General features: G+C 35.0%; 2 protein-coding genes across 20 annotated transcripts; both read left to right on the top strand.

Moving 5' to 3' along the window:
• The first annotated feature begins 402 nt into the window (after positions 1-402).
• Positions 403-4,749, top strand: LOC129307653 (protein MICROTUBULE BINDING PROTEIN 2C). Of its 3 annotated transcripts, XM_054948507.1 has the most exons (6): positions 403-807; positions 1,251-1,334; positions 2,770-3,126; positions 3,656-3,874; positions 4,133-4,254; positions 4,707-4,749. In XM_054948507.1, exons 1-6 carry the CDS (start codon positions 592-594, stop codon positions 4,708-4,710), a joined length of 1,002 nt encoding a protein of 333 aa, XP_054804482.1. In that variant the 5' UTR covers positions 403-591; the 3' UTR covers positions 4,711-4,749. The 3 variants fall into 3 exon arrangements, with proteins under 3 accessions (XP_054804482.1, XP_054804483.1, XP_054804481.1); XM_054948506.1 differs by having other exon boundaries at positions 406-807; positions 4,133-4,749; XM_054948508.1 differs by lacking the exon at positions 1,251-1,334 and having other exon boundaries at positions 404-807; positions 4,133-4,749.
• Positions 4,750-12,735: 7,986 nt separating this feature from the next.
• LOC129308773 (uncharacterized) lies at positions 12,736-26,743 on the top strand. Of its 17 annotated transcripts, none has more exons than XM_054950126.1 (27): positions 12,736-12,998; positions 13,187-13,942; positions 14,266-14,374; positions 14,479-14,576; positions 15,056-15,211; positions 15,831-15,899; positions 16,512-16,628; positions 16,708-16,857; positions 16,958-17,089; positions 17,170-17,249; positions 17,339-17,433; positions 17,534-17,601; positions 17,787-17,888; positions 17,982-18,055; positions 19,082-19,189; positions 19,356-19,431; positions 22,618-22,754; positions 22,883-23,042; positions 23,131-23,310; positions 23,436-23,552; positions 23,716-23,871; positions 24,239-24,406; positions 24,539-24,651; positions 25,472-25,595; positions 25,986-26,060; positions 26,225-26,287; positions 26,369-26,743. In XM_054950126.1, exons 1-27 carry the CDS (start codon positions 12,837-12,839, stop codon positions 26,387-26,389), a joined length of 3,666 nt encoding a protein of 1,221 aa, XP_054806101.1. In that variant the 5' UTR covers positions 12,736-12,836; the 3' UTR covers positions 26,390-26,743. The 17 variants fall into 17 exon arrangements, 4 of the variants coding, with proteins under 4 accessions (XP_054806101.1, XP_054806100.1, XP_054806102.1 ...); XM_054950125.1 differs by having other exon boundaries at positions 25,965-26,060; XR_008592734.1 differs by having other exon boundaries at positions 24,539-24,640; positions 25,507-25,595; positions 25,730-26,287.
• Positions 26,744-27,561: the final 818 nt, after the last annotated feature.

The following is a 27,561-nucleotide window of genomic DNA, read 5'->3' as shown; positions in this document are numbered from 1 at the left end:
AAAATACAATAAACAATCAATCGTAACGGTAAAGCAACATTGCATCATTTTTAATACTTTTAAAATGACATTGTTCCTTTTAAAAGGTAAGGGTACCTAGTGCTATTTTTAAAAAAACTTTTAAAATATTTTTCTCCTTAACTCTATAAAAAAATAAATTTAAAGTCTCACACCAAAAAAAGATTTTACCTTTACGGCAGTATACCCAATGCAATTTTTTCCCAATTATTCACCCACAAACTAACTTTTAGTATGATGTCAAAAAACAAAAACTTTTATTATTAATACTTTTAACTTTTTCTTTTTAAAATTGACGGTGCTATCATCGCTCGTTTCCCGTTTACTTATTCAAAAAATTTCTAGCCGGTTGAACCGTACTGGAAACTGGAAAGAAAGTTGCAGTGGCAATATTGTCATTCCAGGATTTCTGGAAACGGAAGCATTTTCAAAACGGTCTCTCAAGGAGTCACTCTCTGCTGGCTGAGCTTTTACTTCATCTATCATTCTCTCTCTGTGTTCTTCTCTGCCCAATCGCCTCTTTTTTTCATCCGGATCTTCTATGCCCCTTTGAAAAATCAGGGGAAAGAAGAAATGTACGAGGGGCAGCATTTCATGGATTTGCAAGAAAATTCCAATTTTGGTGACCCAAATTCTTGGCTTTCGGCAGACGACAACTCGTCCTTCGCTCAACGTCAAGCTCAGTTCTCGCTTGCTAACCCTGCTACTGCGTCCGGGACTAATGGGAGCTTGGATCGCGTCCTTTTCAACGACCTCGTCGAGATTGTCCCGCTCGTTCAGTCCCTCATCGTAATTTCCCTTCCCCCTTTATCATTTTCGGCTTAATATAATCAAAAATTGTTCACTAATTGTTGGTGGGAGGATTTGATGGTATTGCAATGTTGGATTTTTATGCGAGATGGATAAATTCAGCTCCATGATGATTTATGAGTTGTCTGTTCTCCGTTGTTAAATGAATTACCTTGTTGGGAAACCGGATCCCTGAAAGTTAAAGATGAAGAAACGAGAAGGAAATGTTATAACTTAGACCATAAAACTTTCTTTTTTGTGACTTTTTGTGCTGTAAAGATAGTAAATTTAACTGCAAACAATGAAATTGCAGTAAGTTCGATCTTTTATTCTTTTTCCTTTTCCATCTCTCTCTGTGTTCTTTTCTTTTCTTTTGTCAAACGTGTCCTGACACGGGACTTTCTCTGTTAATGGTCTGAGCCCTATTGTTTAAATATGATTAGGATCGTAAAGCAAGCAGTTCATTCACCCGCCGTGGTTCTATAATCTACACCAAGACACCCTCAAGAGAAACATTATCTAAAAGAGTAAGACTGCAAGACTTTTCTTATGCTCATTTGTTTAGCTCATGATTTGAGTTTTTGAGCTTCTTAACACTTTCTAAATGCATGTTCTTTGTGCGTTAATAGTCAGAATTTCATAGTTTGCTGCATTAACCCTTGGGGTATGTTTGTATTAGGGGATAATGGAGATTGGAGGGGAATTGAAGTGTTCATTGAAATCTCTCCCTCGTCTGGGATTTTGTTACAAGGAGGGTCTGTTTGGCATCACAAAGGCAAAAATGGCCTTTACTAATGCACGGAACAAATCATATACAATATTTATTCCTAACGTTTGTTTTGCCCTGGGAGACTAAGATTTTTTAACAAAGCCTCCAAAATCCTCTTTGCTTTGTAATTTTAAGGTCTGCTAATTTGGAGAATTCTAGAGGAGAACTTTTCGTGAACAAGGGGAAGGGAAATTACAGTTTGACCATCCCTTCCCAACCCTTCTCTCCACTACCCCCCGCCCCAGCCAAACATACTCTTACGAAATTCTTTTCTATACTGGTTGTGATATGAGATAGGTTTATTTAAAGCACATCTGGGACAAGGATCATTTTTCTTCTCTTGAATTGTATGTTTTAACTTTTAAGTTAAATAGGATCAGTTGTTCTTTATAAGTTTTTCCTCTTTCCTTCCTTGTCATTCCTTCATTTATCTAGAGGTTTCCTGGAGTTGTTTAGCTGACATGGAGCACACATCCATCTCACTTGATTTAGCAACTTCCTTCCTCTAGCCCTTCATCGAATGAAATATTCTTCTGTACATTTTACTTTGTCAATATTGATTTATGTGCAGTAGCCCTTCTTGCCTGTGAGCATTAGATTCTACAATTGAGATGCAATCTTTTGATTGTGTAAGCTCCTAAGAATGTTTGTCTCTTTCCTAACATATTATTACTTTATTTCTCAAATTACCTTTGTTTGATTTCCTTCATTTCAAGCTTTTAGACTGGAAAGCCCTCAGTGAGATGATTTTCTGAGAGGTCGTTGATTATGATGTGAGTCATAGTGTTTACATAACATCAGTGAAATGAGTGTGCTAGGCCTATTGGAATGACTTTGATGGTGCAATATTTTATTATTGAAATTAAAAGAACACAGTTTTCAGTGGATGCTCTCTGATCTACATACTGTCTGTATATAGGTCTATTACTCTGTTTCATTCTTATTTTCAATGATTGAAGCTTTATTTTATAAAGAGCTGTATTATTTATCTATACTTGTTAAAACTTTGTTGTTTTCATTGTCATTATTATATTGGTATTACTACTTTCTATTACTCACATGGGGCCATCTGATGCTTTTCTTTTTGCAGCTACAATTTCTTGTTAGACTGTTTAGTTTGTTTTGATTGCAGCGTCTCTGCTGATATTCATCTGTCATGATCATCATAGCTGATGTTTTCTGACCCTTGATAGATAGCAGATTCAAGAGGTAGGAACACTGCTCAATCTATTCCTACCAGAAGGAAAAAGGACCATGCAGAAAAGGAACAGGGAAAAAATGATAGTAATAACCTTGACACAGACAACTTACCAACGTTTTCTTCAAGAGCTTCGACATCTGAAAAGGAGAGAGAAGAATTATTTATATTGAAGGAGCAGGTGGAGGATCTGCAGAGGAAATTACTGGAGAAAGATGAACTTCTAAAGTCAGCAGAAAACTCAAGGATCCAGGTGAATGATCTTAAGATAAAACTTGATGAACTGATGCGCCAGGCTTTAGAGAAGGACTCTTTACTCAAGTCTACTCAGCGACAACTTTCTGACACTAAGGTGCCATTCTACTTTTTTAGTTATTCCATTACTAATTTGGCATAATAAATTGCAGAGTTCATTCATTATGAGGTGGATTAGTCGCCTCAAATTTCTGAAACTCAATGCATGCCTCTGCATGTCACTGGAAATGAAAGCCATGATTGCTGTGTGTTGAAAGCTAATTCCTAGAATTGTGATGGATGTAGATAGCTCTATGCATGGGGAAACTACGAAGGTGTTATAGGTGCAAAGTTAGCACTAACATGATTTTGTTGTTTGTTTTGGTTCAACTCAAGGATAACATTGTTCTTGAAACTTTGATTCTTGTCTAGATTGTGACGGGTAGTGCCACAATGGTTTTGTGGCGAAGACTCATTTTGGTGTGAAGAAACCTCTATCCTCATAAGGATTCATCAATATCCAAAATCAAAACTTTATTTTTTTTCAATGTTTAGAACTTCTGTTCCAGCATCTCATGAATAACATAAGGCCGAAAAAGGTATCCCTGTTGGAGGAAAGTTTTTTATCTCTCTCCCCTTTGCCACAGATAAAACTTGCAGACAAGCAAGCTGCTCTTGAAAAGACACGGTGGGAAGCAATGACATCCAACAAGAAAGTGGAGAAGCTTCAAGAAGAGCTAGATTCCATGCAGGGGGATATTTCATCATTCATGCTGCTACTTGAAGGCTTGACTAAATATGATCCTGTCGAATACACTGATGACTCTGACTTCAAGCTGAATGAATTCAGTCACGTGCCTAGTATTGTGAGTTCATGAAAACTTTGACAACAATGATGCGCAACTTCATTTTGCATGCTTTCTGTGTATGCCAAAGGTTCCAAGGCTGCACTGTGTGATTTAGGTCACCTTCCTAAAATGGTGACTCATGAGTTAGTCAATCTCTTGTTTATTTTACCCAACAGCCTTGTCTTAAGGCTGGAGAAATGCATATTCTTTTATGTTGACTTTCCTTTTGGCCATCTTTCATGCTGACTTTAAAAGTAAATATCTCTGCTTGAACAGGATGATTTGGACGAGATGGAGATGCAGAAGATGGAAGAAGCAAGAAAAGCTTATATTGCTGCGGTAGCTGTGGCCAAGAAAAAACAAGACGAAGAATCCCTTGCTGCTGCCTCCAATGCTAGGTTACAGCTTCAATCATTCGTTTCCAGAGCCAAAAATTTTAGCGTTTGAATTTACTAGCTCTTTTCCCAAATATTTACACGCTTGGTCCTTTACCCAAATCGTAGTAGCACTAATCCACCGTGCGTATGTGCCCGCTAGTCTGTGCAAGAGAAAGTGATTTGTGATTGTAAGCTTATTTGATATGCAAATTCGTGGTATGATCTGCATTTTGAAGATTTTACTCTCATAAACTAGAGCTCTATTAATGAGGAGAATTTGTCTTTAGGGGCTCTAACTGCATTTCCGTACATCTTAATTTCCCAAATCCTTTTCAAGTTTACAAATGCTTATGGTTTGACCATATCTGAAGGAGTTGTAGATTACTCCATATACAGCAGTCATCACTTCTGTCTCTGGCTTGGGGCTGTAATTACCATTGTATAGGCTGTAATTACCATTGTATCTGTAACAGATAAAGGGACCTCCTACATTGTTCACATTTGGATGTTCTTTCAGAGTTATGTTGCTGTTCCCTTGGAGAAACCTGGCTGCGTGCTCATAGCCACAAGATCTTGTGCTCATGTAAGATTGAGATTTGGGGACGTTAGTGACTTTATTTATCGAAATTCTATTAAACGAGAACGCTTTATTCCTTGTGAATTTTTCCTTTTTAGTGGAAGAAGTTGCTAGGGTCAGTCGGTGGAATGTCGAGTTCATTGTTAAATATATATTAATGTATATTTGTAATCATGCTACGCTAGCTGTAAAGTATGCTCTGAACGCATGGTGTTTTTTTCCTCGTGCTTTTCATGAGAGAATGGGAAGGCAATTACTAGTTAGCATTCGATTTTTTTCATTGTAAACATTCGTAGATGAATCTCGCTTGTGTAGAATTATTTTTATCTCTTTATAATGTTTTTTAATCGTTTCACATAGTGTGATAACAATATTATTTATAATAATTACGTAAATAGTTTTATTTTTTATAAAGATGTAATAATCTTCTTTTATTATTTTTTTTAAAGTTCAAAATCATTTATCCTTGTGTCAAAAGAGCAAATTAGAAGATGCTCCAGTGGGGCACCAAATTTATTATACCATTGAAATTAATGTGCCATTTTACGTATGCTTTCATTTTTGTTTTTTAAAGAAAGATAGAATTTTGAATCTTGTTTCTTTCGGCCGGAATCTTGTTATGCATACAATATATCTAGTCTTTGCATACATGGTGTGTCATGTCGTTCAAGTAATTCACAGCGTGTGGTATGAATTTTTATTTTTTTGGGTCAGAACGCCTGTGGCATAATTAATCTCAATGTAGAAATTAATTTAAGATAATATACAAACTTTATATTATTAATTAGGTTGGGTTATCTATAAGTTGTTAACAGTCTATTTTATTCTTTAAATTTGGTGTAATATATAAAGATTCGTCTAATTGTGTTTGAGACAATAGGAAGAGACTGATATTTTTTCAATTAAAGTATTTTTATAGCAAATATTTTAGAGTAAAATTTCAAATGAATTGGATGGTGCCAAAAAAAAAAATCTCTTTAAGACCATTTGTGAAAGAAGATAACATATATTTAAGAGTACATCCTCACATTGTAAGTATGTCGGCAGAGCTCGGCATTAACTATTAAAAAAGGAAAAATAAAAAATTGAACTACTTTAAAAAATTATCACTACATTGTTCTATATATTTTTCAGGCTGCCCATGGTTCCTCCAATTAAAAGGCTATGTTGATTCGCAACGTTTTTTTTCACTCAAGTGAGTGTCGCAGGTTCCATTCCTAAGTTTTTTCAGTGGCTGAAAAACAAAAAAAAAAAAAATCAAGAAAAATTACATATAGATCTTATATGAAAAAATTAATTATTCATAGATCCCGACTACTTATAAATATTTGACTTGTAAATAAGTCAAAAAGTAATAAAATTATTTTAGAAAATTTCATTTAAGTTTCCTTGATCACACTTAATGAAAAAGAAAGCCTCTTAAACTCTGAAAATTTACTTCCAATGCAGAGTAAAATTATTTTATTATCTCTCATCCCCTCTGATTTTCTACTGAAATTGTTCATTTTCCGACATAAAATTATTCATTGACTTATAAATTTTTTTTTGTACCATTACTGAATGTTAATTTTATTCAATAATTGGAATCATGGTAAAACAAATTGTTTATTGCTCAAACTGAAACTGTTTATTTTACTACATGAAGCATATTCATTGACCTATAAGAGTTATTTGTGTCATTGACCTACATAAAATTATTCATTGACTTACATGAGGTGTTTGTATCATTATTGAGTCTTGATTTTATTCTGTGTTGTAATTATGGTAAAACAAGCTGTTTATTTCCTTACATGAAGTTATTCATTGACCTACATGAGTTGTTTGTGTTATTATTGAATTTTGATTTTATTTCGTGTTGTAATCTTGCTAAAACAAGTTATTTATTTCTCAACATGAAGTTGTCCATTGATCTATAGAAATTGTTTGTCATTACTAAATCTTGATTGTATTTCAAGTGTTGTAATTATGGTAAAATAAGTTATTTTTATTACCTATACTAAAGTTATTCATTTCCTTACATGAAATTATTAATTGATCTACAAGAGTTTTTTGTGCACATAAGTTCACTTGATCTTATTTAGTGATTTTATCATAGTAAAATGAGTTGTTTATTGCCCATATAGGAGTTGCTAATTTCCTTGCAAAAGTTATTTATTTTTCTACAAGAGTTATTTATATCCCTTCCAGCACTTGTCAATATTTATAGTTCATTTTTTCCTTTTAAATACAATTGTGAATGAGTTATAAGCGAGTTATTCATTCCCATCACAAATGAACCATAAATGAGTTATTTATTCTCATTCAATGACTTGTTCATATATACACAGAAAAATAACATTACAAACATGACAAAAGTTATAACAACATTGACATTGTTAATATTGTAACAAAAGTCATTCATCTTTGGTTCTTATTAGGCTTGTTACTTCCAAAAACTCAATAAACTTCCATTTACAAGTCCTTCTTCTTCTGAGCCTTGTGGCACACTTTGTAAGGGTAAAGGAGTGTTTGTTGCCATCAAATTGGGAGGACTTAATAGACTTCCCCCTATAAGTCCTAAGAACTCTAGTACGTTGCATTAACAAACGCAAAAGGAAAATTAATAACTTATTGTATGTTAGCTAATAAGTTTGTTAATTTAACAAGTTTGTCAACAAACCTTTGTACGTGTGGAAATAGCAGGCTTGCAATTTTTCCCTTTGTAATAACCTCAAGGAGCACGTTTTGTCTATAGTCTGTCAAGGGACAAAGTTTGCTTCCTTCTAAATGCCCTTCCTATCTCAAGAACTAGTCCCAAATGCATTGTGTCCCCTATTCAGAATAGGAAATCAATTTAATGGTCACCAGATTTTGGGAGAAGAGAAAGTTCATACCTTTTTCAATACTTGCTTGAGAACAACCATGCAGGGTTGACAACAGTAGATGGTGTCTAATGGCAAGCTCAACCAAGGGTGGAATGCTCAACAACGATGCTTCATGGAGCTTGCTTGATTGCCTTTGAAGAGAGAAGAGGAAAGGCAAAATGGTTTATTGTTTTTTGATTTAAAAGAGGGTTGATTTTGTATTTCTCTTCACATTTAATTTTACTTCACAACCCTTGAATTGAAATGAAGTTTCAAAGTTTAAGGGGCTTTCTTTTTAATTAAGTGCAGTTAAGGGTTCTTAAATGTTTCCTGATTTTTTTTATATAATTATAGTTGTCATTTTTCCAAAGTTTTATTCCCAAGTGATGTGAGTGAGTTGGATTTGTTTGCAATCTATTTTAAGAATAATTTTTTATTTTCTAGAACAAAAAAATCTGTTTGACAATGTACTTCTTAAAAATGTTTTGAAGAATAAAAAAATAAAATATTGGTTTGAAAAAAAGAAAAATGACAACATCTTTTAAGTGTTTTAGAGTTATTGTTTTGAAGAATATGAAAAACACTTGTGTAACATCCAAAAGATTTTAACCCTAATTTATTAATTTAATTAGGGTAGTTAGTGAGTTAATGAGGTGTGTGGTCAAATGGGCTTAACTTGATAAAATTGTTATGATTTCAGTTCTAGAAGTGGGTCCAGATTGATGGCGGGCCACCCGGGCAAGGAAAAAGGATGAATAAGTGAAGAGTTGTGTTCTGTGCCATACGCCGCAGTGTGTGGTTGGTTCACTGTAGCATACGGACACAATTTGAACGTAACGGGCTCCTCTGTGCCATGTGCCGTAGCGGAGGGCAACGTGCGCTGTAGTGCATGGTCAAAAATCTAATAAATTTGATACGTGAGCTACGTAAAAACAGAAGAGGAAGAGAGGAGGAAAATGGAGAGCTTAGTTTTAGCTCTGCTAGGCACGATATTTGGCCCTACTGTGGATAGATTGAAGCTCTCAAACACTCAAGGTATGATTATGGTGCTTCCTTCTTCCCTTCCCTTTTTCATTTATGATTATTTATAGTAGGGTTTGAGTTGGAAGATAGATTTTCGATCCATAAGAGTATGGGTCCAATTCTATTAGTTAAAATGAGATTAATGGGAGTGATTTAATGTATTGGAACACCATATTGATAATTTTGAAAGTGGTTGGTCTATAGGAGCATTCAATATTCAAAAATTGGTATTTATGATGTAGTTGAGAGAGGTTAATGTGCATTAATGATGGTTTGAGGTGTTATTAATGATAATGTACATTAGTGAAATCTAATGAGCTCATTAGGTATGAATGGGTAGTGGTTATGAGTTGGTAAAATAGTGTATGAGGAGTTTTTATATTGTTAAAGCTTGAAGAGCTAAATGATGATATCCTTATGATTTGGTTGTAGAGAGGTTCGTCTTGGCACCTTTCGAGCTTGTTGAAGCTCGGGAAGTTGCTATAGTAAGGGGTAAATTTTTGACTTCTCAAAGGTTTGAGATAACCGAAGGAAACTTAATTTTTATAGTTAAATGTTAATTGTGTTGTAAAATATAATTTGTGAGATAATTTGATGATGCATATAAGCAAATGTTTGAGTATGAAATGGTTTTAAGAAAGAAAACCTTGATTTTACCATCCTTGATATTTTATAAAATTAATTGTGATTTATTGCTATGAGTGGAGAATTGTGATGAATTACGTGTCAAAATGTGGAGTATACGTGTTATGTGAGTTCATGTGTTAAGTAATGAATGTTGAAATGCATAAAATGTGTGATGTGCATGGCATGATCATTGGCGGGAGTTCGCCTAAGGAGAGAAGTAGTTTGATTTGAAATCCACGTGGTATTAACAGTGACCATTAGAATCGAGAACTAGCCTTGGCACCGATCGTTGGAATCGGGAGGTAGCCTTTGTCCCATGGTTGATTCGAGACTGTCCTACTTGTTCTACGAGGGACTCAAACCTAACTAGTCTCCACCGATTTATGAGGAGGCTAGATTAGGGGTACGACACCCTATGGTTGTTAGTATTGTGGGAAACCAGATTACATAAGTGAATGAGTTAACTCTAGCCCAGTAACTCCTCACAAGTAGAAGGCTGGATTAGTCAGTAAGGGACATAGCCACGTCCGCTAGTTTCGTGTTGGAGGTAACAAGAGGATATAAGTTGGCATATGATCATGCATATAAGTCCGGCTATATGGTTGTTAATATTGTGGTTCGGCACGTGTTAAAGGCGCATGGTTGTTATTTTTGCGACCCTGAGTTATGTTTTTGAAAACATGGCATAGTGTTTTAAGGCAAGCCCGATCACATGGTTGTTAATTTTGTGAATCATGGCCTAATACTATGTGATATATGTGTTATATGCCTTCTTGTATCTATTTACAATTAATATGTAACTGTAAGGGTTAAGTGAAACTTGGTTACTGAGTGGTTGTACGCACCCCTCAATTCTCAATATTTTCTGGGACTAGTTCATTAGATCCAAGTCGGGAAAAACACACAGAGACTTAGGATTTATGGAGTAAATCTTCTTTATGTCTCTCTTTAGTTGTTTTCATGTGTATTTGTTAATGTAATTGCCAACTAGTAATTAATTGCCATGATAGGTGTACTAATTGCATGGTTTTGTATTTAACTAGTGTATTTTGTGCTCTGGGTTAGTGAGTTTTTATTGTGAACTCGTGGATAGGGCCAAAATACCTGTGCAAATAAGAACATATGTATTTTTGAGAAATATAAATGCAATGGTTGATTTTGTGCAATTTTTCTTCCCCTTTTATGTTTTGTGAAAATTGGGGTTGAGTGGGAATTTTGTGAAATAAGTGTTTTTAGCTGTGTTTGGTATGTTGCACAAGTTCATAAGAGTCCATTGAGTATGGTTGGATAGTTGGTGTAGGCTACTGGCACGTGTGGTTAAGTTGGGATACTCCATTTGGAAAATTTTGTGAAAATGTGTCAACATAGGTTTTAGTGTCCAACTTTTAATAGAAAATAAATTTGAGTGTGAAATCGGTGCCATTAGCTAGAGTTAGGAAAAAGCTCCATATAGACATCAAAATCACCTCAATCGGATGTCGGACAGAGATTTGAAATGCGTCGGAAGTTCGCTCCTGGTGTTGTCAAATGACAGCACTGATCTGTCAAATTTTGTGCAATGCGTCGCGGCGCATGGCTCACGCCGCAGTGCATGATACAGAGGAGACACGCCACGGTGCATGTGTCAAATTTTGTGTAAAATCTATTTTGAGTTTTTAAAACTTATTTTTGGGTCCTAATTGATTTTCAAGCTTCCGCTTTATTTTTAAAACTTTGATTTGGAGTCCTTAAATTATATTTGAGATTTGGAAAGGTTGAAAATTGGGATTCCTTGAAATAGATATTGAGAAATTCATTTAGAAACTCTATAGTTTGGTAATTTTTGTGAGTTAAGCCCTAGATTACCATAATTTGGAGTTAAGTGTGATTTAACCTTAGGGAGGTTACAACTTGCTTTTATAATTTTTTTTATTCTCAAAACTTATTTTACAAAAGGATAAAAATGTAATTTTGATCTTGAATTATTTTTTGAGGAGCGTCTGATAGCCAATGCTATAGGTTAGTACAAAACAAATTATGAACTACTCAAAATGGAGCACTTAGCACCTTTCCATCTGCATGAGTCACATCCATCTATTTTTACTTATGAGGCCTACTTTGATGACTTCATCCTCTTCATCTATTTAGCTTTCACAAAACCATACAGATGAGAATTGTGGAAAATAATCACCTTCGATGGTCGACACGTGAAAATAATCCCTGAGTAGTTGACACATTAACTATGAACAGTTAAGCATGGCGACTATAGGAGACAAAAACGATTGGGAAAGCTCTAGATGCGACGGTCCATATAGTAGGCGACAATCTAGTGGAGAAGAGTGATGTGACGGTGGTATAAGATGGAGCCAATTAGAAGGAATGAGATAACACTAAGTGGATTTGGAGTTCTAGCATAGAAAATGGTGGCTTACAATGAGAGATGTGTAAGGGAGGAGGACAAGATCAAGATGCTAAGTGATATCGTGTATGGTTCGATGATGAGATTGTTGACAGACAAAGAGACGACATGGCAAGACACCTATGAAAGTGGTGAGTGCAAAGCTGAGGAACAACGTTAAGATGTCAACCACTTATGGAGAGTAGAGCTCTCCCTCCTCTCTTTCCCCCCTTTCTCATTCACTACATAACCCCCTTCATCTCCCTTAAGGACCAGATGCTGCTTAATGGTATTCCAAATAGGATGCCTTATCTGCAAATGCTTAGCGTTGTTGTAGTTACCATGTTGTGTAATCCATAAAGAAGAAATGAAGACAACAATGATGATGGGTGCTAATAATGCTATTTCTAGTTTGTGAAAAGCCATGAAGGATGAATATGAGAGAGAGGGAGGGGGGATGAGATGAAGGGAGGTGAGGATGATGATGTCATCAATGCGGGCCCTACCATTAAAAATGGATGGAAGTTTCTCATATGGATGAAAGGTGTCGGGTGCTCCATTTTGAGTAATTGATAACTTATTTTGTACCAACCCCATAATATAAGCTACCAGACACTCCTCAGATACTCCTCGAAAAATAGTTCAATGTTATATTTACACCTTTATCTTTTTACAAACTATCAATTTTTAGAACAATGTTTCAAATGAGTCTTTTATAATTAATTGGGTTTATGCCTCTATTACAACCTTGTCATTCTAGTGTCGGGCTCAACATTTTTTTTTAGGAGAATGACATAAAATTAAATTAAGTTTTAAGTGTTAAATTTCATAAATTTACAAGTTTAACTTTCAATTTTATAACTTTATTATAATAAATTTATAATTTATATTTTAAATTTTAATTAAAAAAATAAATTTATTTATTCTTCAATTATATTAAAATTTTAAAAAAATTATAAATTTATCACAATAAAATTATAAAATTAAGAAACAAACTTGTTTTCAAGTTCTAAATTCCTCTTTAGATCTCATTCCCCCTCCCTCCCTCTCTCTATTCCTTCGGGTGAGAAGATTATATCGTGGGATATCCCTTTGATGATGAATTGTCTATAAACCCTTCCCGCCATTCGCAACGCCCTCGAGACTGAGACGGACAATGGAGGAGAACGCCTGTAAAGAAATTCAAATCCGAACCCTTTCGGGCGAATCCATCGCTCTTCGCTTCCCTTCCAGCAGCACCGTTCGAGAACTCAAGCTTCTACTCAACCAATCCTTCCCTCCTGCCACTCACTTCCCCAATTTCCACCTTTTCTTCAAGGTATTGTTCTCACTCTCTCCCCGTACAGTTTTCTTTCCTTTCATTCCCATCACATTCCTTCAATTCCCACTCTTACTCTACCTTCGCAGTTTTCCTGTTCTGCAGTTTTTGAAGTTTTCCAATTTTTCGTCGTTATGACGTGTCTATTTCACTTTATGAATAATGGGATAACAGTGTTCTGGTTCCAGGGTGACAAATTGAGATTGCAGAGTCAAATTGGCTGTTACCCCATCGAGACCGGTGACTTCCTTGTTTTAGTTCCGTTTACCAAGAAACCAAACCAATGTGATGCTTCTGCAACTCCCTCCAATGTTGCTGATACAGCTTCAATTTCAAATCTTGCTGATTCTACCTGGTCCAATATAATGGAGGATATATCATATTTACGTGAGACTCAGAGCGACGCTAAAAATGACGATGAAGCATCTCATTTAAAGTTCAACAGTTTTACTGATGAACGTAGGAAAAAGAAGATGGCGGAGACCCCTAGTTCTAATTGCACCGAGTCAAAATCCAAGTGGGATTTTGGTTCTGATAAGCAGATAGAGCTTCCTTATCACCTTATATTGAATACACTGCAGTATACTAGTGAGACTGAGGATGCTCTTGGAGAACGCAATTGTGAAGTCCTTGCCAAGGTTTTGGCTTCGATAACTTGTTTATCAGATCTGCCTCTTGGGCATTGCAAGTTATTTAAGAGAGCCCGTCTGAAGGGAGTGGATTTGGGGTCTTACGTGAATAATGATATTTCATGCTTGTGTCCCCAATGGTTGAAGATGGTGATGAAGGCGTTTACTTTCATAAATATTTTTTCTGCGTGGCTTCATTTACTGGGTAAGAAAACAACTTCAAATCTATTGGAAAATGCACTGAATCAGCTTGGAAAATTTGGAGTTAAACTTAATATTCAGGATATGAAGCGTCTTTCCCTTCTTTGTCCCGAGGTAAACTGATTAAATGCTTTCCTTTTGTTTTCCCCTCTGAAGATTTATCCTTTTCAAAAGCCTAAGTTTTATACATACCTACCCTCACCTTATAAATCTATAATTCACGTGATGAAGTATGCTATGTTTACTACTTACTAAGTCTTTAGAAATGAACCTTTTTTTTTTTTTTTAACTTTTGGTTGAAAAACAAGTGTTCTTGTGTTAGTCAACTGTAGAATGCCCTAATTTTTTTTTTATTTCCTGATATGCATTTGTGACACATTTGTGGAACTAATTATTTATCTTTTCCTGCTCTAATTTGTGGATTGCATCCTTTATAGCTAATATGTTTTACGGATGATATCGAAAAGACAAGTTATGATGATGTCATGATCATCATTGAACATTCAACAAGAGATGAAGTTAACAAAAAGGATACACCAAAAAGAGGTATTACTGAACGTTATTTTGTTCTGGTTTTGAGATTCACCCTTAGTGCAGACAGAGGCACATACGGCACTTTATATATTGTCTGAAACATCCTGTTTAAATAGGTCGCAAGTTGTTGCTTGTTTCAAAGATTGCCAGTGCATTGAAGAGAAGGGAAAGTTTCTTTCAAAACAATCTGTGGCTGGCATTTTCAGGGCTGCTGGTATGTTTACTTAACATATAACATCATGTATTTATTGCTCTTTGCTGTTAGCCTTGTTGCAACAGATGCGCTCATGCATATGAACTCTGACTTCCACCTAGCAGTAGTATGTACATCCACTTGAGATAGCTGCTGTATATTTTTGATTGGAATATTGTTCTAAACTTGTGGTCAGCCATAATAATTGATCAAGAAGTTGATGATTTGTGTGGAGGAAGGCATAAGATTGAGATTCATCCATTTTTTTCTCCCTGGTTTTAATCTTGATGAAGAAGTGGAGTTGTAGCTATGTCCTTAATAGTGCCACTTTCATTTCTCTCTCATCTTGAAGCTTAATGATTACCTTTACATATTCAGTTCCTCTAATTTACATCATTGTTTATTCATGAAACCCTTGTTAGCTGTTGGGCTGAGAACATTTTAACTGCTGCAACTTATTTTTACATGGTATTGAATAATGTGGATTGTTTTATTTGCAGAGTGCTTGTGGAGATGAGATGGCCTTGAAAATTTCCTTGGAAGATTTGATTGCATCCATCAAGGACCAATGTTCTACTCAAAATGAAAGAACAGCAAGACCCATAAAGAGAAGCTTGAATAATTCAAAATGTGATTCAGATTGTGTGAAGTGTCATGTATGTGTTCATATAATCTCATTTTACCTAGTTATTATAATTTGATATGTTTTTGAATAAAAATGAAATTTATCAAAGAAAAAAATGAAGGAAATGGGAAAGCAAAAAAGAATGTTGAGATTCATGTGTACTAATTCTGTGGTTTCATTGCGCATTGCTTTTTTTATACTTCTGTGTTTATTGTTGTTGTTTTAGTGGTCAATGTTGTTGATGCAATGCTATTATCTACTTTTCCTCACTCAGCTAGTCTTATATCATGAGTTTATGACTATTCCTCATTCTACCTCAAATAATACGGTGGAACAACATAGCAGATTCTAGATCTGTTGGTTTTGTGGTATGTGTTTTATATGTGACCTAAATTTCCCAGGCAAAAATTCGGTTTCATGTTCAAGGGAGTTAGTCATGAATAATACCATTGAGTTTTAGGTTTGGATAATTTCAGTCAATGCTGGAATGGTAATTATATTGCCAGTCTATTAACTCTTGGGCTGGGAAAATTAAATTGCACTTACCTTTATTGCTTCTGTTTCTTCTGCTTTGGTGATAATTTCTGCTGCAATATATATTTTCAGAAAAGGAACTATGTTGCCTCTCCATTAACTTGTGGGTTTGGCAGGAAACATCATCTTTGCTTCCCATGGAAGTGGTTGAACATCTTCAAAAAGGAATTGGATCTGAAGGACAGGTTTTCCCTGCACTGTTCTTTTTGGCAATCAATATCTATAATAATCTTTTATAAGTATTGAGCTATACTGTTCAGAAGCTGTAAATAGTTCAGCTCAAATAAAGTTTTTTGCAAATGTACAGGACCCACTTTAATTTGAATTGTTATACATGAAAACTAACTTCACTACACTTTGCTTGTCATCAGCCAATTGCATATGTTGAGGGGAGGATGACAAAGAGGTCCCAAAAGGAATAATTAATTCAAGTTAGGTCTGAAATGCCAAATTTCAGGAATTTGCAACTCAAGCTCTCAATTTTGCAATCGTGTTGTGATGAATTTGCAACTTGTTTTTCAAATTTTAACATGATTGAAGAATAAAAAAATTATTTTCCTTGTTAAAATTTAGTATACAAGTTGCAAATTCTTAAAATTTGACATTTGGGACCTAATTTGAATTAATTGGTTCTTTTGAGATCTCTTTGTCATTCTCCCTATGTTAAATAGGTGCAACCAATAATATATATACTGTCAAACTTGATGCTCTACTCTTACTGATAAACATGCATCTTGGCATGCCCTCAGTGACTGTAGTGGAGAAACACTAATGCAGATTGTCAACGACTGATGCAGATTGTGCACATTGAAGACATTTCCGCCAGGAAAGCAATTTATGCAGAACTTGAATTATCAGAAAACCTGAAATCTGCACTACGTCAAATGGGAATTTCCAAATTGTATAGCCATCAGGTACTGCTTGAATTAGTGGAATCATTGTCTTCTGGCTAATAGTTTCTCATCATCAGGTTTTGCTGTATTTTGTACATAGGCAGAGTCTATAAAAGCATCCTTTTCCGGGAAGAATGTTGTCGTGTCAACTATGACATCCAGTGGCAAATCACTATGTTATAACTTGCCAGTCTTGGAATGGCTGTCAAAGAATCAATCATCATGTGCTCTGTACATATTCCCAACAAAGGTCATTGGCTACTCTATATTCTTGGAGAGCCATAATTTTTTCATTTTCATTTGACTGGGTGAGGATCTAATAAGGTGGTTCAAGTACATGATGCATGCAGGCATTGGCTCAAGATCAATTAAGAGCTTTGCTACATATGACAAAAGTATTGGATGTTGACTTCAATATTGGTATATATGATGGAGATACTTCTCAGAATGAGAGGACATGGCTACTTGATAATTCTAGGCTGGTAATATTAATAACTAGAGGCTTTCTCGTCCCAGACAGATATGAGTGAAATGAGCCTCATTTGTCATTCTTATGCTGCAGTTGATCACAAATCCAGATATGTTGCACATATCCATCTTGCCTCATCATCAGAGATTTTGTCGGATTTTATCAAATCTCAGGTATTGTCTTATCTGTATTGTTTTACATTGTTGAATTTCTCCTTAAAAGTTATGTCAAATTTGAAGATGTGAATGCGTTTGTTCATTAGGTTTGTAGTAATAGACGAGACTCATACTTACAAGGGAGCATTTGGATGTCATACTGCTTTTATATTAAGGAGGCTGAAGCGACTCTGTTCACATGGTACATTTTTCAACATGATTTTGAAGTTTCAAGAAGTGTCTTCATACGAATATTTCAGTTTGAAGGGAAATATGAATATGATGTTTGCTTCTACATGCAGTATATGGAACTGTTCCATCTTTTGTTTTTTCTACTGCAACCTCTGCAAATCCTCGTGAGCACTGTATGGTAAAGATGTCTTTGATAAACTGATTCAATTTCACATCTCTTTGACATGTTGCCGTGTTATAAAATTAATGATGTCAGCAACATGAACTAATGCAGGCATGCATTATGATGTAGGTAACTTGGTTATTATCGAACAATTGTTATGTTGTTATGACAAGATTTAATCAGGAATTTTAATGCTTTAGGAACTTGCAAATTTATCAACAGTGGAGCTGGTTAGGAATGATGGCAGTCCATCTGCGAGGAAGCTTTTTATCCTTTGGAATCCCATTCTGCGCCCAAAACCTGTAAGTTTGGATGGTTTACCATTTTATAGCTTGGATAACTTTAGTTGAAAACAAATATTTTACCAATGAAATGCTGATACTGCCTGATTTCAGTTCTTGAAAAGAGCTAAGTTTGTTATGGCTGTTGATGAAGTTGCTGATGAAAGTGCTACTTTTGTTCGTTCAAGGTGATAACCCTCCTTTTCATGAGCATGAGCATTATAATTCTTGGCTACTATCTATTAAAATATGTCTTTGTGCATATTTTTCCTTCTTAATCTGTCTGCTTCAATTAATCAAAGTAAGGTTTCAGCTTGAATGTGAAGAATGACAATTGAGTAGGAGAAAATTTGTGGAAATTCATAATATTTGCTCTGGGAGAGTAGATAAACTGTGAAAGTTCTTGTGTGCCGATTTTCCCAAGTCCCACATTGGAAGAAGAAACGTCTACATGTTTTGAAATTAGTACGTGCTTTTTGGATGAAAGAATGATGTTTAGGACTTCAGCTAATGAGATTATTTGTTTGAAAAGTGCTTCTAGTCTCAGATTGATTAGGAGTTTGGGAGGAGGGATTAGCTTTTCTTGTAAATAGAACCTTTAGGCGTTGGATTTTTTACCATCAAATTAGCCTTATCACAGGATTACCAAAAGGTTGTAATCTGGGTATATTGTAGTTGTGATCAATTGCTCTGGGAATCACAATCAACTGTATAGGACTATAATTGAGAGTAATCAGGGATTTCAATGTTTGTGAATTTTGAGGAGAATTTTACAAATTTTCCATTCAAAATTGTATTTGCTGAGAATTTGATAACTTTTTCCATTAAAAATTGTGAGTAGTTTGTAATTTTTCAGTCAAAAATTTGATGGAGACATGATGATACGAAGTTACTGTGATGTAGGTCTATTTGAGTGACCAAACCAAATATCATATGTGTTATTTTCTTCTTTTGTTTCTCTTCTACATACATACATACATATGTATATGTTTCTGTAGTTGAGGCCCCAACAAGATTCATACATTTATTATTTATATTGTCATTCATGTTTAGTGGCATAAATCATCACTCAAGTCAACATGTTGATTTACATAATGAACAGTTATAAATGATGAAAGTGCTTAAGAGAATGTAAAAGATAATGTGCTTTATCTTGTTTATTGTATTTCTTTGGTATCTTTATGTGAATGCTGCTTCTTGGTTTTTCTTGGCAGTTCAATTGTGGATGTTTCACGACTTTTCGCGGAAATGGTTCAGCATGGTCTTCGTTGCATAACATTTTGCAGATCACGGAAACTTTGTGAACTTGTTCTATCCTATGCGTATGTCAAATGATTTTGTGCATTTATGTAGTTTATCACTGAATGAGAAGATTATCTTAAAAAAAAAAAAAAATCTGATACTCGGTTTTGTGCGAAAGTTTTAATGGTTATGTAGTTCTTAAATGAAAGTAGAAGCTTAAACCATTGATGACTTTTTATGTCATAGACAGGAGATCCTCCATGAGACAGCCCCACATCTGGTAAATTTGATATGCGCATATCGTGGAGGCTACATTGCAGAGGTTAGTTTTATTTCTATTTCTCTTTTTAAATATTGATTTCTGATAATGCACATGTATATCCATGTTAGTTTTTGTGTACTTTGATTCCATGGGGTGTAAAGTCCTTATTTTATGTGGTCTTCGGTTTTGTTTATGCTTTGTTCTTTCTGAATTCCATATTCACGTTCTATTTCATATAAAATTCATGTCACTAACATTGATCTTTTTAACAAAGTTATGGTTAATTAAAGATTTAACAGAAACCTATATGATATACAACACTGTTGTAAATTTAGAGCATAGGGACTTGCCATTAATGTTCTTTAAAGAGTTATTTTTAAAGGAGTTTTCCCCTCCGCCAGATATAAATGTTTCAACCTTGATTTTGTTTTTGAGTTTGCTGTGATCTTGCTGTTGGACATTGGATATTGTCAACAAGTTTGATGCTTTTATGTTCTGCTGAATACTGATTGCCTCTCTCTTGCTTGATCATTCCCTGGTGTAATCTAATTATACCCACATATGAAGGGCCTATAGTTGACTTTTTTTGATTCCCCCCTCCTTATCAATATGAGGAAAATTGTATTTGAAACGTTTCATTATTGCTCCAAATGAGAAATGCTAATGCCCCTATCATCTCTCACATTTTTTTATAGCTCCTTTTTGTGGGTCAAATATCTACTGTTCCTGATACATGGGAATTGGGAATAGTAAGGGGAATTAGGAATAAAAGGGTAGTTTGGGTATTTAGTTATATCATCTATAAATAGGGTCTGATAGAGACTTGGTAGTATGAGATACCAAGTCCCACATTGAGTAGTATGGGATGCTCAATGGGGTATATAAGTGGGTTGGTTCTCCCACTTCAACAGCTAGCTTTTGAGGTAGGGTTCTCCATCCTACTTAGGTATCCATCAGGGTCTTAAGGATTTAATGGGGTTGTGTGAATGAAGTTGTTATTTCTCTCCCTCTTCTCTCCCTTCTTGCTCTTTTCTCCTAACAGTTCCTTTATGGAATGTTTACCACCTGGGTTTGAAGTTTCTAGCTTGATTAGCATGGGTAGAAATGAATAAGTATATTTTATCTATCTTATTTTGTGGATAGAAAAGTCAATAGCATGATTGTTGCTTTTCTTGATTTCTCTGCATATGACCCCCTTGTTTTATCCTACGTTTTCCCTCTTCATTGTAGAAGGAAAATCGCAGTTTTAAATTTGTTTCTCAGATTGTTCCAAATAAGAAATTGTGGAAATTTGGAGAGGAAAGATTGTATATTCTCATTTCATAGTTCACTCGTACATCTTAGGGGAATTTATACAGCAAGGATGATAATTTACAATAAATGCAATATAATAAATGCAATAAATATAATGGAAACTGATGCTATCAATCCTTGATTTTCCTATATATTCCTGGTTCTCCTATATCTGATGCAATTAATTCAGATTTTCCTCCTAAATGTTATTTGCACTTTGATGGAGACTTACATAGCATGGGATGCTGTTATGTAATTATTGTAAATAAGAAAAGAATTAGTTAGTAGTCAGGATTTAATAGGTTTGGATTATTTATAATTTATGATTGGGTTTAGATTTAATAGATGTAGATTATTTATGATTTATGATAGGTTAGATAGCATTTACTATTCAGCTAGATAAGATTTAATATTTAATTATATTATTAGTGGAGTTTGAATAGGATTAGGATAGATCTAATGCCTATAAATAAGAGGCAATATGGTACTAAAATTTCACTTTGATTTATTGAACTACATATTCAGTTTTCTATCTCTCGGTTTCTTCTCTCTCTTCTCTCTCTCTCTCCCTCCTTGCCCCCCACTACCCATCATATGCATGGGTTTTGTATTCAATAGAATGGGATTCACTTTTTTTCCTAGAAGAATGGGATGCTATATGGGATATATGGGTGGGGTGGTTCTTCTACCTCAATAGTTAGCTTTTGGGGATGGGTTCCTCATCTCCGTTGTGTACTTATTAATTGGTACTAGAGTTAGTGGTCGACTTTTTGGAAAGGGCTGCTTTTGGTGGGTTTTGACTAGCAAGGAAGCTAAGTGACGTAGCTAAGTGACGTATCATGAAGTGTCATAAAGTGAGGTTGTCAAAATATCGACTCTTCAATATAGGCCAATTGATGGAGACTTAAATAACATGGGATGCCTAAGTCTTATATTAAGTAGTATGGGATGTTCTATAGAGTATTTTAGTGGTTTGGATTTCCCCCCTCACTAGCTAGCTTTGGGGGTGAGAGTTTTCCATCCCACTTGAGTATTCATCAAAACTACTTTGATCAACACACTTTTCATTGCTCTTTCTTGGTAAGGAACCAATTTTAGACCATCAACCTTTCCATTTTAGAACGTCATCATAGTTTAGTAAAACTACTGACCTGCTCATGACGAGTAAAAAAAAAAAAAATGATGTATTTGTTTGGCCTAAATTGTGGAGAGGGGGGTTATTGTATGTTCACTAATTTAAAGCAGATGCTAACTACTTTTGGAAAACATTTGAATTTCCTGCTGACGGGATTTGTTGTTGATGAGTAAAAGTGATAGATAGACTTAAGGTGATTGTAGATGAAAAAGCAGAGCCAGAATTTAGAGAAATAGTGGAAGGAAATAGATAACTTAGCTTGAGTAGTCCTTGTGTATTTGCAAGTAGCTTGAAATGAGGCACACTGTTCATTTATCGTGAACATTGCAGAATTTAAAAGGTAAGACAACAGAAGTATGGATATTGATGAATTTTAAAATGTAGGCACATGTTTAACAGTGTGGGGTTGAAGTTACAGGAGAGGGTCAGAAAATGTGAATTATGACTCAGTCAAGATATATATGGTCCATAACTACTACCCCTGGCTTCCTGATGACCCCCCTCCTCTCTCCTGGTAACAGCACTCCCACGTAACTCTGAAATAAGTGTGCAGAGGATATGCTGGAGGGATTGTATCAGAAGGCTACTAGGAGCGTAAATATGGCACACCATAACCAGTATTCTTTTCTCTTCTCCCCCCCCCCCCCAAATTTACTGGTTTGTTTTCATGCTTTGAACCTCTACAGTTGGGTTGCTTGCCCATTTCTCATCATAATGCACGTGCTATGTCATTCTGTTGTATTTTTTACTACCCTGGTAATTAGCTTTTGTTTTTCATATGATTCTGAGATATACTACTGGTGGCTTTACATTGACAGGATAGGAGAAAAATAGAGAGTGGATTTTTTGGGGGTAAAATTTGCGGTGTTGTTGCAACCAATGCTCTTGAGTTGGGCATTGATGTCGGAGAAATTGATGTGACCCTGCATTTAGGATTTCCTGGTAGTATTGCTAGGTAAACTGATCAGTGACACTCATTTTTTTTAATCTAAATTGGCTTTTCTTTCCCTGGTTTCTTGTTTTTTTGGGACTAACTGATTTTTCCCTTTTTCATTTTCTTTTCTAATTCTATTATGTTTTTAGCTTGTGGCAACAGGCTGGCAGGGCTGGAAGGAGAGATAAACCATCTCTTGCTGTGTATGTTGCATTTGGAGATCCCCTTGATCAATACTTTATGAAGCATCCAGAAAAACTGTTTGGTAGACCAATTGAATGCTGCTATGTTGATGCCCAAAACAAGCAGGTTCTGTACTTGGGACTTATTTTCTACTTACGCCTCTATCTTCCCCCCCCCCCCCTGGTTTAGGCTTATCCTGACAAACTTTGTTCAGGTTCTGGAACAGCATTTGGTCTGTGCAGCTCACGAACACCCTTTGAGTGTGCCTTATGATGAACAGTATTTTGGTTTTTGCTTAGAGAGTTCTTTAGTTTCTTTAAAAGCTGGAGGATACTTGAGTTACGAGCAATCATCAGATTCTTCTACTAGAATATGGAATTACATTGGTCCTCAGGTAATAACATCTTCGTTTTAATCCGTGAAACTTTCTGGTTGGTTGAAGTTATGCCTGATCTCTAAGAACTTTTGAAACATTGAGATTGATCCCTTGTTCTGTTCATTGAATTTTCTCTCTTCCAGAAATTGCCTTCACATGCTGTCAACATCAGAGCAATAGAAACCATAAGATATGAGGTCGTGGATCAGCAGAGGAAAAAAGTCCTTGAAGAGATAGAGGAGAGCAAGGCTTTTTTTCAGGTAATAACTTCCGCAGACTTCTATGTTCTTTCATCCCTGCCCAAAGGAGGAGCGGGAATAACTTTACTTTCTTCTTTATATTAGGTAAGGTACTATGTATTGTTTGATGTTTTGTGCTCACAAACTTGTATATTTACCTTTTCTTTTCTTTTTTTCAATTCAGATTTATGAAGGGGCTGTGTACCTGTGCCAAGGTAAAACCTATTTGGTCGAGAAATTGGACCTATCCAACAAGGTTGCTTTCTGCAAAGAGGCTGATTTGAAGTATTATACTAAGACTCGAGATTACACTGACATTCATGTCATTGGGGGTAATATAGTATGTGACTCCTACTTGTTAACGCAGTATGATGATTCATGTGGGTAGCCTCTAAATATATTTTATTGCAATGGTCATTGTTAATTGTGCTTTAGATTTGTGCGTGTGTATGACCGGAAATGGAAGTTCTGTATTACATGCTTAATATGCTGCATCGATCAGGATGAATGAAATGTAAATAAATTACCAGCCTCTGGAAATTAAGAAAAGTTAACAGTCATATTTTAACATGCATCATCCATTGATGTAGTTGAATTTCTCCATTTTAGTTTCACTTAAATTTGCTAGTGAGGCTTCCACTTTATATTGTTTGGATATGTTAGTGATGTTCAGGTCATGTATTCTCACAAGGTGCACTTATTTGTAGGCTTATCCAGTAAAGATTTCGACTGATGTGTTTCCAAAAACAAATGCTCGTGCTGATTTGTGCAAAGTAACAACTACTTGGTTTGGTTTTTATCGTATTTGGAGAGGAAGCAATCAAATATTTGATTCTGTTGACCTATCACTTCCTCAATATTCATACGAGTCACAGGTAAACTTGAGGACCGTTAGTCATTAGTCTTTTTTTTTTTTTTTAAAATGACTTCTAATTCCAATTATTAATTCCAATTATTCTTGTGTCATCTGATTCTGTACTAATACTCGTGTTCTTTGCATGTAACAGGCGGTTTGGATTCCTGTGCCACAATCAATAAAAGAAGCAGTAGTCAAGCAAACCTATGATTTTCGTGGAGGTCTGCATGCTGCATCACATGCAGTTTTAAATGTAGTGCCTCTGTAAGTCTCTTGTAGACTTTCATACTAGAGTTTTGGCCTCTCCATGATATGCTATATTCCAGTTCTGTGGAATGACCTATTTCTTTGCACTTGATGTTCGTACATATGCTGAGCTATATTTTAATGTGTATCAAAATTCTTATTTACAAATTACATATTGTACGGTTGAGCACTATTATATATTCAGTAAGATGTAAACTTATTCTTGAGATTAATTAATTGATTAATTGCAATTATAATGCTATTTTGTTCAGCAGAATAAAATCTCTGTTTTTTGGTAAAAGTTCTGCGCTTAAATCATATAAAACTATTGCAAATAGCTTTATAATCTCATTAATGTTTGTAAAAGCAAAATTGCTCATAAACTGTCTAATTATTGCATTAGCGACCTGCCTCTGGCATTTCTGTTCGAACAAAAAATGGAATAGAAGATATAGCATAATCCTTTTTTTTTTTTTTTTTTTTGCGCCAACATAGCATAATCCATTTTTCAGTATGCATACTGATGCTTCCTTTTTTAGGGATCGTTAGAAAATTTGGATATAATGTGCTTGTATTTTCGGCCACCTGATATAATGTACTAACACCTTAAGAAATGCCCGAAATTTGTTCATGTGGTTGCATTGTTACAAAGACACTTTTTTCTCATAAAAAAATTAAAAACACTTCATCTGGCAGTCCAGACATTCTATCTAACTAAATGGCTGGGCACTAGGCTAACCATGATGCTATTTTTTAATATCCGAGCTGCTATTTCCTTTCGTCATGTAGTTATAAATTTATGCTCAGGTTTTCTATATTATGGTGTTTATGCTTATAGGTACATAACATGCAACTTGTCTGACTTGGCTCCAGAGTGTCCGAATCCTCATGATCGCCGTTATCAACCAGAGAGAATTCTAATATATGATCAACATCCTGGAGGATCTGGTTTATCGTTACAGGTAATTGACATTAAACTTTAGTCTAATGATGGAGTTTGTATTTTGCTTCTTTTATCTTTTTCCAAACATTTTTCTTAATTCTTTTTTGTTATGGTGGTTTTGGCCTTTGGATGATAATTTGATGTTTTAAATAGGATCTGAATCAGCAAGTAAATGCGTAGCGTGATACGTTTAGAAAGAGAGAGAGAGAGAATAGGTAGTCGATGGAAAGAAAGGATGTGGACCCCACACATGCCTCTATTTTGTTGCCACTCAAATTAATGCAGGGTGCATTACTGTGGAAGACTGCATGTATTTTTAACGATCTTCCTATGTGCCATTTAGGGACGTCCTTTCTAGTTTGTGTCAATATGATGAAATGTTTGATAGGTCCAACGTTGTTTCCCGAAGTTGTTGGCAGCTGCACTAGAGCTTCTTTCATCTTGCCATTGCTCAGTGGAAGTGGGTTGTCCTGACTGTGCTCAGGTTTATCGCAAAACTTTTCTTTAATTCTGTCTTTCCTGCTTATTCTGGTTGAAATACTAGGCTAGTTTTGATTAAGAAGAAAAATAGTAGGCTGTGAAATATATCAAACTAAATTTACCAAGCTTCACAAGCAAATTTTATATAAATTTTTTGGCATGTTATAGAGCTTTGCTTGCCAAGAGTATAATGAAGTTTTACACAAGGATGCAGCCATTATGATCATCAAGGTTATCACTTGAACCTCGTGAATTTTAAGCCGCGCTTGCAATTACTTTCATTTTTGATGACCCGAGATGTTGTCCATTCAGGGTGTTCTGGATACAGAATAGTATTCGGAGGACTTCACCGGTTCTTCTGAAGTCTGTATAAAGAAGTCCCGTTGGGTTGCGATGATATATTGGCTGAGTATCTAAATGGGTTCTCAAGCTCGTCCCAGTGTTTTTTTTTTTGTTTTTTGTTTTTTTGGGGGGGGGGGGGGGGGGCATGCAATTTAGTAGTTGTGTGCTAAAGTGAACATTGTTTCATTTCCTACTGCACCAAACTTAGCATGATCCTGTCAACCTTGAGAATGAAATGCAAACCCAACATATACCCTCCTTTTTTTCTCATCACAAAAGAGAGAGGATAAACGGTTTTCAGCTAGAAATGTGCCTAAATAAACTCGCTTCTCAGAAGCTTGCTGCTGCTGCTGCTGCTTTTTTTTTTTTTTTGAAGGGGGGGTGGGTGTACAATTGTCTCTTACATTGAAAACTTTTCAGTTTTTTTTATAAATATTATTATTATTGATAAACCCTTTCTATCAATTAATTCATTGCAAAATAGATTTTCAATTTACGTATCACATAATTACATTATATTCCCTCCATTCTAATTTATGAGATAAATTTTGTCAAAATTATGCATACTAATAAAGTTTATTTAATACACTTTACAATTTTATTTTTTAAAACAAAAAATATGAATTTTTAAAAATATTCTTTGTTTATTATAACCTTAAATGATTAGATTTTATAATTAGGAGAGAATTGTAATATTGAAAAAGTATATTTGATAAAATCTTATTTTTTATTGTTTTATATTTTGGAATATTGAATCATTTTTAAAATAATCTTATAATTTGGAACAATCGGATATGATTTTATAATATTGACGAGTTATGAACTGTATAATAAAACATTGCAATAGATTAACAGAAGAGATTTGTAATTATTTTTTGAGGTTTAAATTAAAAAATCATTTTGATGAGAACAAAGTTAATATTTATTGGTCACAGATAAGAGGTTAAGAATGAGAATAATTCTTGTGGCGATTTAATGAAAAGGGCCACCATAGCCGAGGTTAAATCCTATTTGAGGAAGGTGATTTTATTTGCCTAAAAAAACATTATTCAAAACTGTCAGGCCCCATGCTATGCCACGTACGGGGTCTTTGAAAAAAAAAAAATGATTGGCCAAACATGAAAACCAAGGACATGAATGATAAAATGTTGAAAAAAGGTAAT

This window comes from Prosopis cineraria, unplaced genomic scaffold (genome assembly GCF_029017545.1).
Source record: "Prosopis cineraria cultivar Desert tree isolate PC_DT_omini unplaced genomic scaffold, ASM2901754v1 PC4, whole genome shotgun sequence".
NCBI lineage: Eukaryota > Viridiplantae > Streptophyta > Magnoliopsida > Fabales > Fabaceae > Prosopis > Prosopis cineraria.
Note: the sequence above shows the minus strand (reverse complement) of the source record. Positions and strands in the feature narration are given on the sequence as shown.

What these genes read in the sequence shown, in the direction of transcription:
- LOC129308773 (XM_054950125.1), top strand. Translation starts at nt 12,837, where the DNA reads ATGGAGGAGAACGCCTGTAAAGAAATTCAAATCCGAACCCTTTCGGGC. An exon ending in CGGATTTTATCAAATCTCAG is followed by an intron (nt 17,250 to 17,338) that starts GTATTGTCTTAT and finishes TTTGTTCATTAG; the next exon opens with GTTTGTAGTAATAGACGAGA. An exon ending in TTGATGCCCAAAACAAGCAG is followed by an intron (nt 23,043 to 23,130) that starts GTTCTGTACTTG and finishes AACTTTGTTCAG; the next exon opens with GTTCTGGAACAGCATTTGGT.
- LOC129307653 (XM_054948506.1), top strand. Translation starts at nt 592, where the DNA reads ATGTACGAGGGGCAGCATTTCATGGATTTGCAAGAAAATTCCAATTTT. An exon ending in GAGAAACATTATCTAAAAGA is followed by an intron (nt 1,335 to 2,769) that starts GTAAGACTGCAA and finishes GACCCTTGATAG; the next exon opens with ATAGCAGATTCAAGAGGTAG. An exon ending in GACAACTTTCTGACACTAAG is followed by an intron (nt 3,127 to 3,655) that starts GTGCCATTCTAC and finishes CCTTTGCCACAG; the next exon opens with ATAAAACTTGCAGACAAGCA.